This window comes from Callorhinchus milii, unplaced genomic scaffold (assembly GCF_018977255.1).
Source record: "Callorhinchus milii isolate IMCB2004 unplaced genomic scaffold, IMCB_Cmil_1.0 Scaffold11, whole genome shotgun sequence".
NCBI lineage: Eukaryota > Metazoa > Chordata > Chondrichthyes > Chimaeriformes > Callorhinchidae > Callorhinchus > Callorhinchus milii.
Window position 1 is genome coordinate 4,699,873 of NW_024704752.1, and position 15,780 is coordinate 4,715,652.

The 15,780-nt window shown below is 47.2% G+C and overlaps 1 protein-coding gene across 1 annotated transcript in view; it reads left to right on the forward strand.

The window, feature by feature from the left end:
* The window catches only part of LOC103184446 (ceruloplasmin), a 20,370-nt gene continuing 4,590 nt past the window's right edge, over positions 1–15,780 (forward strand). The window contains exons 1-15 of the mRNA XM_007902443.2: positions 1–193; positions 4,519–4,763; positions 5,519–5,731; positions 5,988–6,170; positions 6,972–7,226; positions 7,953–8,121; positions 9,053–9,192; positions 9,822–9,959; positions 11,074–11,294; positions 12,141–12,291; positions 12,733–12,945; positions 13,242–13,449; positions 13,902–14,041; positions 14,471–14,599; positions 14,960–15,066. Of these exons, the coding sequence (XP_007900634.1) occupies positions 36–193; positions 4,519–4,763; positions 5,519–5,731; positions 5,988–6,170; positions 6,972–7,226; positions 7,953–8,121; positions 9,053–9,192; positions 9,822–9,959; positions 11,074–11,294; positions 12,141–12,291; positions 12,733–12,945; positions 13,242–13,449; positions 13,902–14,041; positions 14,471–14,599; positions 14,960–15,066 (2,670 nt within the window). The 5' untranslated portion in view covers positions 1–35. The remainder of the gene's footprint in view (positions 194–4,518; positions 4,764–5,518; positions 5,732–5,987; positions 6,171–6,971; positions 7,227–7,952; positions 8,122–9,052; positions 9,193–9,821; positions 9,960–11,073; positions 11,295–12,140; positions 12,292–12,732; positions 12,946–13,241; positions 13,450–13,901; positions 14,042–14,470; positions 14,600–14,959; positions 15,067–15,780) is intronic.

Here is a 15,780-nt window from a genome sequence, read left to right on the forward strand (position 1 = left end):
CTGCTCTTGCTAAGCACCACCAGCCATCCCACAGAATGACGAGACCTGTGGTGTTGTGTCTGATTGTCCTGCACCTCACGGCCAGTGTCAGAGGCATGACTCGTGAGCATTACATTGCCATCAAGGAGATTGAATGGAACTACGCCCCATCCAACAAGAATGTCATCACAGGCACAACCGTGGAAGCGGATCCGTAAGTCTGAGCGTGTGTGCGAATGTGGTGAATGAATCATAGCAGGTTCATGTTCACACTACAGGAGACCATCCCCTACTCACTCCCCACTGGAGCTCTCTATTCTAATGCCATTCTCTGCATCTCCCCATTGTGTTTGTGCTGCTGCTCACTCCCCCACTAAAGTGAGCAGAGGGAGTCCTGTAGTTCAGTGGTTAGACCACTCTCTTTGCAAGCGAGAGACCTGGGTTTGATTCTTGGCAGGGCAAAACATTGGGCAAGTTTCCTTACTCCACACTTATCCAGCAGTAAGTAGGAACCCATTTGTTAGTTGATTGGCAGATAGCTTTTCCGTGGGGTAATAATTGCTTTAAAAAAAAGTAAATTGGTCACTCAAACCATGACTGTCTATGGGACGCTGCTGTGCACAATTGGCTGCCGCATTTCGTCCACAAAATACACAGTCAATTAACTTTACAGTTTATTTTCTGAAGCCCTTTGAGATCAAAGACGTGATAAGGTGCTATATCAATGGGCGAAACCTTGGGCAAGTTTCCTTACTCCACGCGCCTAATAATAATCCCTCCAAAAAAAAACAATGATAAATTGGTCATTTTTAATCTACGATTGTTTGTGGGACATTGCTGTGCGCAATTGGCTGCCGCGTTCGCCCACAAATATACAGTCAATTCACTTTACAGTATATTCTGTGAAGCGCTTTGGGACGTCCTCCCAACGTGAAAAGTGCTATATCAAATGCAAGGATTATTATTATTATTAAATGTAAGGATTATTTATAAAGCTTTCTACTCTAATCCCATTCTCTGCTCCCTCCCCATTGTGTCTGTGCAGGTGCTCGCACCCACACTGGAGCTCTCGGCTCTAACCCCATTCCCTACTCTCTCCCCATCGTGAATATCAGGGTTGGAAATTCATAAGCAGCGGCTGAATTCGTGGGATTCATTCTCAAATTCACAAAAAAATTAGGAAAGAGTTATACTGCCGACGGTTGACTTGTGGCCAGGGGTTGTTCTCAACTGTGGGCTTATTGGTATCAAACGAGATCATGATGGAATTCCTAGGGTGTCAGTGTTCCCACATTCCCACTCGCATTTTAACTCTGATGGCTGAAACATGCTGGAAAACTAATAACACTGTGTAAGCTGTGCTGTGCTCTGTGCTGTGTCCTGTGCTTTGCGCTCTGTGTGCTATGCACTGTGCTGTGTGCTGTGCTCAGCACTGTGTACTTTGCGTTCTGTGTACTGTATTCTGTGCTGTGCTAAGCTCTCCGGGCTACGCTACCCCGCGAGAAGGGCGCTATATAAACAAGTTGTTGTTATTGTTGTTGCTGTGCTGTGCTCTGAAGAGCCTGGTATCACCGGACTGGCTGAGTCCTGCCCTCGTATCTTTCCTATGACTCCTCTTATATTAGTGTTCATAGATTCATAGAAAGTTACGGCACAGAAGGAGGTCATTCGGCCCATCGAGTCTGCTCTTTGACAGAGCAATTCACTTTCACTAACCCCAATCACCAGCTTTCTCTGCATAACCCTGCAAACCCCCTCTTCCCCAGATACCTATCCAGTTCTCTCTTAAAAGCTGTTATCGAATTGGACTTCACTACCCTTTCAGGCAGATCATTCCAAATTCGAACAACTCGCTGAGTGAAAAAATTTCTTCTAACCTCCCCTCTGCTTCTTTTGGTAGATATCTTAAGACTGTGACCACAGGTCATAGACACACCTACCAGCGGAAACAGCTTTTCCCTATCTCGCCTGTCGAAACCTTTCATGATCTTGAAGACCTCTATCAGGTCCCCGCGTAACTTTCTCTGCTCTAATGGGAAAAGTCCTAACTTCTCCAGCCTGTCCTCATAGCTAAGGTTCCCCATTCCTGGTATCATTCTTGTGAATCTCCTCTGCACCCTTTCCAGTGCCTTAATGTCCTTCCTGAAGTAAGGTGCCCAGAACTGGACGCAGTACTCCAGCTGAGGCCTAACCAGTGTTTTGTATACATTAACCATAATCCCTACTCTTATACTCTATGCCCCTACTAATAAAGCTCAGTACACCAAATGCCTTTTTTACTGCCCTATTTACCTGCCCCGCTACCTTTAATTTGGAGTCCTGTAGCTCAGTGGTTAGAGCACTCGCTTTGCAAGTGAGAGACCTGAGTTCAATTCCAGGCAGAGGGCAAAACCTTGGGCAAGTTTCCTTACTCCACACAGAGCCTAATAATAATCCCTCCAAAAAACAAAACAATAATAAATTGGTCATTTTCAATCTACGACGCTTTGTGGGACATTGCTGTGCGCAATTGGCTGCCGCGTTCGCCCACAAATATACAGTCAATTTACTTTATAGTGTGTTCTGTGAAGCGCTTTGGGACGTCCTCCCGACGTGAAAAGCGCTATATCAAATGCAAGGATTATTAGGATTATTATTAATGATTCGCTTACTTGAACACCCAGATCTCTTTGTACGTTCACCCCCCTTAAGATTGAGCTACCAAGTCTATATTGCCACCTATCATTTTTCCTCCCTAAGTGTATCACCTCACACTTATCCACATTGAAATCCATTTGCCACATGTCAGCCCATTCCACCATTCTGTGTATGTCTGCTTGCAGTTGGCTACAGTCCTCCTCACTATTTACTACCCTACCTAACTTTGTATCATCTGCAAACTTGGAAATAGTGCTCTCTATTCCCAAGTCCAGATCGTTAATATATATTAGAAAGAGCAGTGGTCCCAATACTGATCCCTGGGGGACACCGCTGCACACCCCCTTCCATTTCAAGAAACACCCATTAACCACCACCTTTCTGTCACTCAGCCAGTTCTTAATCCAAACTCTATCCCTCCTTTATGTGCTTGTAAAATATTTTAGGATTCCCCTTTATGTTACCCGCTAACCTCTTCTCATGCGATCTTTTAGCCTGTCTTATCACTCTTTTAAGATCACTCCTGCATTCTCTATAATGCGCTTTGCTATCCTCAGTATCTTGCTTCTTCCAATTGTCGTACTCCGTCTACTTCTTTTTCATCCTAGACAGAATATCCTTGGTTTTCCATGGGTTTTGTTCAGAGAGATGGGATAACAGATTGTCAGAGGCAAGGCAGGAATTGAGGACAGACACAGACGGGAATTAAGTCAGTTTGTATCGGCCTGGCATGGTCATTGATCTCAAGAGGTTCCAGGGGCCAGGCCGCTGGGGGTGGATGGGGTGGGGGGGAGCGGGGGCAGGGGGCACAGGGTAGGGAGGTACCGGGGACGGGGTGAGCTGACACACTGAGACGCCCCGACACCAGGCAAGAGAACAAGACTACATCTCCCAGCTCCACCTTCTGGCCCCTCTCCTGTTCGACGTCATCAACCTCTCCTTGTCCACCGGTTCAGTTCCTACCCCCCTAAAAACAGCCGTCATCACCCCCACCCTGAAAAAAACTCCCAGAACATACATCGGCCTACACTATGAGCTCAAAGTCCCAATGTGGAGCTCAACCAACAATTTTGTGAGCCAGGAGCGTGAGTAGCTGAGTCAGATTGAGTTAAGTGTACTATTAACAGAAGGAGCAGTATAAGGTCCGGTAAACCAGGAACCGTGAGCTGCAGAATTCAATGCCTTGGCAAGATTTATAAGTTATATTGACCCATTCGTTCTATTATCTGTAATCTTTTTGTGTGTGTTTAAGTGACAGGAGTGTTTGTGAAGATTTGAATCTATTTCTGCTGGTCATTTTGAAAGCACATTAATTGAAGTCTATAGCTCCAAATTGGCCATAGCTAAGTACAATTACACTGGTGCTGAGAATGGCCATAAATAAAGTTTGTGTTTATAGAAAAATATGTTATCCACAAACTTGTGGAGTCCTAAAGCATATTGGTTAGATCACTTACCTTGTCAGCAAGAGGACCTGAGTTTAATTTGTTGTTTTGTTGAATCTGAGGGATGGGCTGGGGAGATTGAGGAGCTGCAGGACACGAGTCAAGAAGCATGGCTTCTGTCTTGTCAATGTTTAGTTTTAAGAAGTTTGTGCTTATCCAGGCCTTGATGTCTGTCAGACAAGCAGACAGAATATTGGCGGATTTGAGTCTCAGCTGGAGGAGGAGAAGTAGATTTACGTGTCATCTGCATATATATTTAGACGTTTACCCCTTGTTTGCGGATGACATCGTCAAGAGGGAGCATGAGAAGGGGGCCAAGGATGGAGCCCTAGAGGACCCCAATTGAAGACGTGACAAGGCGCTATATCAAAATACAAAGATTATTATTATTGCAGCTCCACAGCCCTCAATGTTAAGCACTATTTTCAGGTAAAAACATCGCTTATTGTAATTTCAGGCATGCTTCGATATACCTGAAGCGGGGGCCGACTAGGATAGGAGGCGTGTATAAGAAGGCAGTGTTTTTGGAGTACACAGATGGGAGCTACAACAAATATGTCCCGAAGGCTAATTGGCTGGGGTTTCTGGGACCTGTCTTGAAGGCAGAGCAAGGGGACAAAATGATCATCCACCTGAAGAATTTTGCATCTAGATGTTATTCAATTCACCCGCATGGCTTAACCTACCTCAAAGCCAAAGAAGGTACTGCTTATGTTATTATTTCTGCCAGTGGTGGGGTACGTCATCACTGGTGACTGATGGAGACTGAAGGGGTTATAAGGTGAGCCAATTATCTCAGACGGTCACCATGGCCTCTGGAATCCTGCCTCTCCAACCCTCCATCCCTCCAAACTGCACTGCACAGATTCCAGCATAACTAGTAGTGAATGGGGATTGTGATCTGCCAACCACCAAAATCAGCTTTCCTATTGGAACCTTTCTCTAACATTTTGCTTCCTTTTCTCAGCTGAGAAAACACCCAAAGGCCAAGCATCCAAAGGCCAAACCCTGCCTGGATGTGAAAGATCCTGAGGCGCTAGTCGAAAAAAGGGAGTTTTTCTCTTCTGGTGTCCTGGCCAACAATCCTCCAGATAAAATTGTTCACTCACTTCATGCTGTTTGGGGTTAATTACTGTGCACAATTGTGCTGTCACATTTGCCTACAAATAAATACTGACTCCATTTCATATAAATTTGTGAAGCAGTCCAAATCCCTGACTGTCCAGCTCCTTGGATTGTCCTTCCGACATGAAAGGCATTTTACTAATGTAATTTGTTGTTGTTGTTGTCTGCCTGTGTACCTGTTTCTGTCTGTGTATCTATCTCTCTCTGACTGCTTTTCTGTCTGCCTGCCTGTGTCTATCTGTACCTGTCTTCCTGCCTGTCTCTGCCTATTGTGTTATAGTTTCATGTACTGTAATATTGGGATGAAGATTGTGTCACTCTCTCTGGTTTAGGGGCATTGTATCCTGATAACTCCACCGATGTGGAGAAGCTGGATGACTGTGTGCAACCTGGATCCAACTTCAGCTACATCTGGTGCCTGACTGAGGACCATGCACCAACAATTGCTGAAACGGACTGTGTGACCAGAATCTATCACTCCCACACTCATGCAACCAAGGATATTTCAACAGGTCTGATAGGACCATTGTTGATATGTAAAAAAGGTAATCATCTTGTTCATCTACTCCAAGACGCCAGACTGTACCATCGACAGCCAGACTGGACCAGTGAGAGTTGGACTGGACCAGCGATTGCCAGGATGGTTGAAGGCGAACTGGATAGACCTTGGTCTTCTTTCGTCTATCAAATTCTTATGTTCTTATGTGACGGTCAGACAGAATTTAATTGAAGATGTATTCATGATCGGGCTGAGGCAGAAGCAGCAATCTGCCTTGCTCAGTGTGTGTTTGTGTCTCCCAGGAACTCTCACTGGCAAACTGAAGGCTAGCAAGAAAGAGGTGGACGAGGAGTTTGCATTAATGTTTTCGGTGGTGGATGAGAATAACAGCTGGTATCTGGACCAGAATATTAAAAAATTCTGCACCACACCCAGCAAAGTGAACAGAGACGATGAAGATTTTCAAGAAAGTAACAAAATGCACTGTAAGATGTCTCCAATAATTTTCATAAGGTCCTTATCTCTGCTTACAGATGACCCTGAAAAGAGTGAATAACGTGGAATACTGTATCTCGGGCAATGTCCCTGACAGGGGTAGGGGGCTGCCGGGAGACCAAGCGGCAATGTAGGGGAGAGTATTATCGAGTCCACTCCACAGTGTGAAAGACGAGCTATGAGGAATCAATACATAAGCAAGAGTGCTTCAGCCTATTACAGTCTGACCTGGCCATTCCCTTTGGCCAATCTCAAGACCTTTCTCTTTGACCGTGCCTTCAGCTCCCCTCTCGACTCTCTACCCCCTCCTCGCTCCCTCCCTTCCCTCCCCCTAACCATTTCCCCCCTGCTCGGGTCCTGACCCAACTGTCCAGCGCCTTGGGACGTCCTCCCGACGTGAAAGGCGCTCTATAAATGGAATCTTGTTGTTGTTGTTGTTCAGTGAGCACCACCATGTTTCATGTCCCCTGCCTTGAGGCGCTGTGTAAATGTACACTGTGTACACTACAGAGAGGCATCTCTCTGAGGACCCCATTGACATAAAATAACACATGAGATAACTCAAGCACACGGACCAAACATGCACCAGGAAGTATTTCTTTGCGCTGAGGGTAATCAGCAGCTGAACAATGGGTAGTCACTGTGAAGTGGCGCTTCAGGCTGGACTTCTGGTTACTGTTATTTTACTGAAGTTTGTAAAAGGAGGTAATTGGAGGAATGTAATGTTTCTGACCATAGATCAGTCTCCAAATGAATGTCTAACATGTTCAATTCTGGTATTTTTTTTCCAGCCATTAACGGCTATGTTTATGGGAATCTGCCCGGCCTGTCCATGTTCATGGGAGACAAGGTGATGTGGCACCTGTTTGGGATGGGCAATGAGGTGGACATCCACTCCGCTTATTTCCACGGAAACATGCTGATCGAGAAACATCACCACGCCGACACGTTCAGCCTGTTCTCCGCCTCCTTCATCACCGCGGTGATGGTGCCCACAAAGAAAGGAAAATGGCTGCTAAGCTGTCAGGTCAACGACCACTTAGAAGGTTCAAAACCTTCTTGTTTTGGGGTTAAATTGTGTGGTCTCTGAGGGAATCCAGTGGTGCGAAGGCAGCTTTCGCACGGTTGGGGCTCGGCTCATGTGGAGGAAAACACCAGCACGGACTAGTTGGGCCAAATGGCCTGTTTGCGCGCTTGCAGTCTGTGAAACTAATAATCCAGTATTATTACCAGAGGAGAACATTCTCCACATTTGGTGGAGTGCACTCCCAGGGCAGCTCCCTCTGCAGTGCTCAGCAATATGCCTCAGATCCCAGGGCTGCAGAGAATAATCCTCTATAGATCAGTGGGACATTTCCATCTTTCAAATTCACAGGCTGTCTCTGCAACTGTGCCCTATGAGACCTTTGCCCTCTGTGAATTTGTGGCAAATGTTGACTCATTCACACTCGTGGCTGAGTTCAGAATATCCATCAAAGCGGGGTGGGGGGATGAAGGGGGACAGGACAGAGTTATCTATCACCCTGTCTGGATTCAAATCTGGGTCTTACAGGCTCAGCAGTTGTCTTCATCTCTTCCTATTTCCCCACTTTTGCAGTGTGCACTCTCCCTGTGTGAGGCGCTTTGAGGCATTACCATGCATGAAATGGACTGAGGAGTGAGCGCTGTTGTTGTTGTTGACAGTTGCTGTGACAGATTGCTGTGGTTACCAAGATTAGAATGTTTAAAGAATTGACATGGCAGACTAATGATGTTCCTGTGTCTGTCACCAGCTGGTATGCAGGCTCTATTTGAGGTAAAAGACGATGGCACACAACACAAAAGGCCAACATTCTCACAGAAGGAGAGGCACTACTACATCGCTGCAGAGGAGATCATCTGGGACTATGGTCCAACGGGCAGAGACCAGTTCACAGAAAAGCCTTTAGATTATAATGACAGGTAGTTTTGGTTTAATCAGCCTGGTGTTTAACACATACTGAAACCCATCACTGTTATCAGCCGGACGTCTGACACGCACAGAAACCCATCACCGTGATCAGCTGGGTGTCTGACGCACACAGAAACCCATCACCGTGATCAGCTGGGTGTCTGACACACACGGAAACCCATCACCGTGATCAGCTGGGTGTCTGACACACACGGAAACCCATCACCATGATCAGCTGGGTGTCTGACACACACGGAAACCCATCACCGTGATCAGCTGGGTGTCTGACACACACGGAAACCCATCACCATGATCAGCTGGGTGTCTGACACACACGGAAACCCATCACCGTGATCAGCTGGGTGTCTGACACACACGGAAACCCATCACCGTGATCAGCTGGGTGTCTGACACACACAGAAATCCATCAGCGTAGTCAGCACTATCTCACCCGTCTGATGACTGCTTATAATACGTAATACAATCCACAGCAAAGTGACATCTCCTCAGCCCAGTGTCCAGTGTTAGACCAGCTAACCCATGACACCTCTCAGACTTTAAATAGAAGTTCTGCAACTCATCGTTTACTGTAATGATATGCACATTGATAATCCAGAGTGTAATTCTGCAGGTCAGCACACAAGCTGATAAACAGAAACAAATCTAAATCAACTAAAACAGTGTTAATAATGCACTTCTGATCGCACTTAAACACTATCTGGCAGAGCTGCCTGGTGCGAGTGGCCCTGGTGGGCAGTGCCCAGGGGATAGGAGTGAGTGGGTATAGTGCCCAGGGGATGGGGGTGAGTGTGTACAGTTCTCAGGGATGGGGGGTGATTATGCACAGTGCCCAGAGGATGGGGGTGAGTGTGTACAGTGCCCAAGGACTAGGGGTAAGTGTGTACAGTGAACTCTGCTCTGATCCCTGCTTCCTGCCCACAGCGATTCTGCCGTATATTTTCAACAAGGAGAAAAGAGGATCGGAGGGAGGTACAAAAAGGTTGTTTACCAAGAATACACGGACGATATGTTTACACGGCAGAAGGAGAGGAGCCCAGAGCAGCAGCATCTTGGGCTACTTGGTAATTACTGCTGTGGGTGTGTGGTGGAGGGGTGGTGGGGTGGGGGGGAGGCGGGGGTAGGGGCGGGAGGAAGGGGAGGAAGGAGGGATCAGAGAGATTGGGAAACAGGGGGAGAATGGGAATGTGGCCCTAAACTGGATGAAGAACTTTCAGCTCCTTTGATCCCACAATCCACATCGCCACCCAGCTGTTTCCTGATGTCTTTGCCCAGGTCACAGCTGGTTCTGCAGTTTCAGCCTTTTGTGTGAAGAGGCCAGTGCTATAGTTTATAATAATAATAATAATAATAATAATAATCCTTGCATTTGATATAGCGCTTTTCACGTCGGGAGGACGTCCCAAAGCGCTTCACAGAACACACTGTAAAGTGAATTGACTGTATATTTGTGGGCGAACGCGGCAGCCAATTGCGCACAGCAATGTCCCACAAACAGTCGTAGATTGAAAATGACCAATTTATTATTGTTTTGGGTTTTGGAGGGATTATTATTAGGCGTGTGGAGTAAGGAAACTTGCCCAAGGTTTCGCCCTGCCTGGAATTGAACTCAGATCTCTCGCTTGCAAAGCGAGTGCTCTAACCACTGAGCTACAGGACTCCACTGTTATGTTTGTGTGTGTCTCTCCTCCAGGGCCTGTCATTAAAGCCGAAGTTGGAGATCGAGTCAAAGTGACATTTTGGAACAACGCAAGTCACAGCTACAGTATCCAGGCCCACGGGGTCGCTTACGAGAAATCTTCTGAGGGAGCAAAATATCCCACAGACACGGGTATTAATATTGATAATATGAATCCTTGCATCTATTACAGCGCCATAACACTTTGTTGACCCGGAGGTCAATTATGTGTAGCAGTATGCAACAAACTGCCATGAGTTGAGTGATCAACTTTATTTGGGGAATTGTCCGCCAGGACACTGGGAGAAACTCGATTCTCTTTTCACGTAGCGCTACAGGATTTTACAGAGAGATTGGGAACAGGATTGGCTACAGGATCTACATCTACATGTACAGTCAGGATAGGACCTTGGTTTAACATCTCATCTGAAGGACAACACCTCTGAAATTGCACACGTCCAGTACCACATTGGAATGTCAACCTAGGCTATGTGATTCTAAGTCCCGACTTGCGGCTTGACCCCAAAACCTTCTGAGGAAGAATGCTGGCCTGACACATACTGAGCCGGGCTAACACACACTGAGCCGGGCTGACTGACACACACTGAGCCAGGCTGACACACACACTGAGCCGGGCTGACTAGCACAAATTGAGCCAGGCTGACACACACTGAGCCGGGCTCAAGACAAAGAGATAAGGTCCAAATCTATAGTTTCAGCAATTTGTCAGAAGATCACAAAAACGATTTGGATGAAGAAGACCCTTCAGCCTATCGAATCTCATCCCTGCAGAACACCTGCCCTACCGTCCCCTCCATCACAGTATTGAGGTGCTTTTTAAACGAGTCCCAATATACTTGCCTCACCTCCACCCCAAACCCTTCCTGGTAACCTGTTCCAGTCGTTAATTACCCTCTGGGTAAAGAAAACATTCCTGGCGTCTGTCCTGAAATTACCCTTTACAGCTGTAAACATGTGGCCTCTTGTTCTGCTCTCGTGGGGTATCTGAAAGCAAAGTCTCATCAAAGTGTCTTGCCGAAAATTGCTCTTAAACAAAGTGAATTTTACACAGAGGAAGTTCCGCAGAGTTGTGGAACAAAGCCTTATCGTGCTTCGAGATGTATCGAAGACGTGACAGGCATTATATGAATTACAAGGATTATTATTATTGTGAGTGATATTTAAACTTTGAGTTAAGTTGTAACACAAAATGAATAGTTTTCAGCGAATAAGGTACAATCTGCTGATTAATGCTCGCTCTTGTCAGGTCCTGCGTCTATGTCGCCTCGCTCCCCCCTAGTCCCGCCCGGTCAAACATTTGTTTATGAGTGGAGAATCCCGGAGGATTATGGTCCAAGCAGGAGTGAGGGAGACTGCCTGACCTGGCTGTACTTCTCAGCTGTGGATCCGGTGAAGGATACCAACTCCGGCCTGGTCGGGCCACTCCTTATCTGCAAACCCAACACGCTGGACAAAAAAGGAAAGCAGGTCAGTCACCACTGCTAACCCCGGCCCCAGCACAGCCTGCTTGCTCCCAGTCAATGTCACTGGGGACAAATCTGTATCTGAAATTCCTAGATTTACACACACCGTACAGCACGGAAACAGGCCATTCGGCCCAAATATTCTGTGCCGGTGTTAACATTTCCCTCCCATACGCTCCCTCATTTGTCTGTCTAATTGTGGAGACTGGCGCTCCTTTAAACTAACTGAATTATTACCCACCTCTCAAGCTTCAACTATATGGCACATGTTTAAAGTAAAATTTATTATCTTTCCACAGAGGCGATGGGAATATAGTAATCCTTACATCTAATCCTGTGCCTATAACATTAATACACAGCGCTTCACAGGATTCACTGTAAAGTGTAGTGACTCTGCATTTTGTGTGTAAAAGCAGCAGCCAATTATCACACAACAATATCCAACAAACAGCCATGGAGTGAGTGACCAATTTTATCTGGAAGATTGTTGGCCAGGACACAGGGAGAGAGAGAGACTGCCTTCTCTTTTCCAACAATAGCACAAGATTTTTGATGCCAACCTGAACAAGGGTAGGCATGGTCTCGGTTTTAAGTCTCCTCTGAAGGGCGGCATCTCAGACAATGCGGCGTTTCCTCAGCATTGCACTGGACTGTGAGCTCAAAGTGCTGACATGGGGCTTGACCCCACAAGCCTCTGACCTGGAGTCGAGAGTACGAGTGACTGAGCTGGGCTGAGCTCATGGCTGAGCTGCTGATTGGAAAGATGGATGAGCCACGGTGGGTTTAGATTGGGAGGGGGTGGAGTGGGAGTTTCACCAAGTTTTGATCTCTAGTCTCTGTCCTGACTCAGAAAAACGTGGATAAGGAGATGTACATGTTGGTGACGGTATTTGATGAAAACCAGAGCTGGTACCTGGAAGAGAACATCCAGATGTTCACAGGCAGGCCCAGGGCAGTGGATAAAGAGGATGAAGATTTCCAAGAGTCCAATAAAATGCATGGTAACACTCCAGTCATCCCTCCCACCTGCATCTGTCAGCAAACCCCCCCACCCTAATCAACTGAGCTGACCCCCTCTCCGCAGACCCTTCCCGCTTCCCCCTCCCCACTGCCCCGCCCCGTTCCCCCACGAGAACCCGGGTGGCTATCAGCAAGCAACACTACTGCCCTTGATCTACAGTGACGGACGCCCGCCCCCCCCAGTGGGGGAGGGTGTGGTTTTACCCAGAGAATGAATCAGGATCAAATCCCCTCCCACTGCACTGAACACACTGTATTTCCCACCCGCTGTTTACACACTCTGTACACACGTTACATGCTCTGTACCCTGCAGTGCCCGCGCTGTGTGACGATGACTTGTGTCCAGTACGGAGAGGCGGGGAGGGGGGTGGGCGCGGGGCTGTGGGGGAAGCCTGTTAATAACCAGTTTCCTGTGTGCTTAGCGATAAACGGCTACCTGTTTGGGAACCAACCTGGCCTGAAGATGTGCAAGGGAGACCTTGTGTCGTGGCACATGTTTGGCATTGGCTCGGAGGTCGATATCCACGGCATTTATTTTAATGGCAACACTTTCCTCAGCAAGGAGACCCGGAGAGACACCGTCAACATCTTCCCCCACATCTCGCTCACTGCGATAATGCAGCCGGACAGCACAGGTAAACCAGAAAAACAGACAAGATATTTACAGTGAAGTTATCACAGTGGAATGTCTGGAAGCCTTAATGGAATATGGCACAGGCCTGCCCCGCCCCACCCCTCCCCCACTTTCCGCCCCGGCCCACTGCACCTGCCCCAGTCCCCCTCCCCCGCCACCATGCCCTCCGTTCCCCTGACCCCACCCCTGCCCCTGCCCTGTCTCTGGGGTCGCCCCTGCCCCCCTCACTGAAGTCTATTGCTGGGGTGAAGGCCAGTGTGGAGTAGCTGTGAGGAACTCTCTCGGTCCTTGGTGCAGGTGTCTTTGATGTTGCGTGTCAGACGACTGATCACTTCCAGGGAGGAATGAAGCAGCACTACACAGTGGACAAATGCTCGTTTTGGTCCGGCTTTCCGACCTTCACTTGGCACACCAAGACTTATTACATTGCAGCTGTGGAAATCGAATGGGATTATTCACCGTCAAGAACATGGGAGCTGGAGATGTACCACAGCAGCGAGGAAAGGTAACTGTCTCCTGGTCACAGCAATGGGGAGTTTATCTAAACTGCTTAGCCAAACAGCCAGCCTGCAGCACCCCCGACCCCAACCCCAGCTCCCAACCCAGCCGCAGCCCCCAACCCCAGCCCTAGTCCCCAGCTCCTAACCCAGCCCCAGCTCAGCGCATCCTTCAGATGAGATGTTAATCGAGGTCCTGTCTGCCTCTGCCTGCCCTTGGAGAAAAGAGAATTTCTCTCTCCCGGTGTCCTGGCCAACAATCCTCAAATAAAATTTGTCACTCATTCCATTGCTGTCTGAGGGATATCACTGTGCACAAATTGGCTGTATGTTCTCCCGCAAAATACACAGTCACTACACTTTACAGTAGATCCTGGGAAGCGCTTTGAGATGGCTTGGTGACATAAGGCGCAGTATCAAATATGAGAACGATTCACTCTGCTGCTGCTTTTCCCTGCAGTCCGGGGACGATTTATGTTGTCAGAGGCAATACCACTATTGGCTCGAGGTATAAGAAAGTGGTGTATCGAGAATACACAGACCAGACATTCACCAAACAGAAGATACGACCTGCAGGAGAAGAACATCTAGAAATTCAAGGTGACGTCCGATTAGTGACTGCCTGAAGCTGAGAATCGATCAGCATTTGTTGTTTGTTAGGAAACGTCACATATTGATATATATTGACACATACTCTACCAAAGGGGAAACATGAAATCATTGCTCACTGACTTAGTCCTGTTCTCCTGGGTTGATCTGCTGTTTTCTGAGATGTTTAAAACTCTATTTACAGCTATCTAAACAGCTGTTGCCTGTTATCACCGTGGGGAAGGGTGACGGGGTAGGAACCCACTCTTCTGCCTCACCAGCGATTGTTTTGATCTTAACTGTAACAGCAGTCGATGGTTCCTGAGCCTCACTCACTTTACATCATAATCCAATGGGACTGTTTAGCACTGAGATGATTTGCTCTTTACATTGTCTTGTACTGAAGTTAATCTGTTGCTGCTTTTATCCCTCCTCTTCCAGGCCCTCTGCTTCATGCAAAAGTCTCGGACAGAATTAAAATTGTATTTAAAAACCTGGCCACAAGGCCCTACTCCATTCATGCCAATGGAGTGAAGACAAACAGTCAGGAGGTCAAACCCACTCTGCCAGGTCAGTCCTTTCTGCTCAGTCTGAGTGGTCTAGAGAAGAGGTGAGAAATGGGATGCAAAGGTCATGTAATGAAACAGGCTGGTGGAATCTATTGGTGTCTCCTGCTGGATAGCACACTGCCTTTGTTTCTACCTTTGCCCAGGATGTGGGGAGGAGGGGGTTTAAATGGCTTTGTAAATCAGTAGGCTGTAAAAGAATCTCCTCATCGCCTTTACCCTCAGATTGCCTTCAAACCGTGACTCTTGTGCAGAATGTCAGTGATGAGTTTATATTGATGATTGGCCAATACCTGCAGCCACATGTGCAGGTCGCTGGCCCGCCCGCCTGCTTACTGACTACACTGCTGTGCTGTGTTTGTAGGCTCGACAGAAACCTACATTTGGGAGATTCCTGAACGCTCTGGGCCTAGTCCTGGGGATTCATGCTGCATCTCATGGGCTTATTACTCGCAGGTGGATCAAGTGAAGGTAGAGTCTGACAACCTGACATTTATGGGAACCTGACTATCTTCCACTGAATAACCATCCAACTGAAAGGATGAGTTCTGTAACTTTTTTTTTTGTAAACTCCCGCAGAAAGAGTTCACTTGCCATCATCTCCAGCTGTGTCCCCTGTTGTGAGACTAGCACCAAATTGACAGAATGTCAGAATATGTATTGTTGCTGCATATCTATTGTTTGTCAGCCTCAGTTGGGTCTCTGACACACACACACTCATCACCACGTGTCAGACTATCCAGGCCAGACTATAAATTTATGAAAGGTTAAAAAGATACAGAGAAGATAATTATTAGTTAAGGAGGAAAAAAAGAATTTGCATTTTAGAGTCTTGTTGCCATAAAAATATCTCGAAGCGCTTCACAGCAATTATTGTCAATTCTGTTTTCTATTGCAAAACTATTTTAACTATTTAACTATTTTGCGGGCAGTGAGGTCCCCAAACAGCCAGGATATGAAGGGCCCATTTCACCCCAAGATTATTGACTGGGACACTAGGAGAAATTGCCATCTCTTTCCCAGTGGATCTGTAATGATTACCTGGTGGGCAGGCAGCTGGGGCTGAAGGTTACCTGAGATTAGGAAATCAGGATTTGGAGGCAGATCTAAAATAGTACAGAAAGTGTCTCAACCAGATATCAGGAAGACCTGTTATGTACTGTGAGCGATATAGAATGTTTGTCG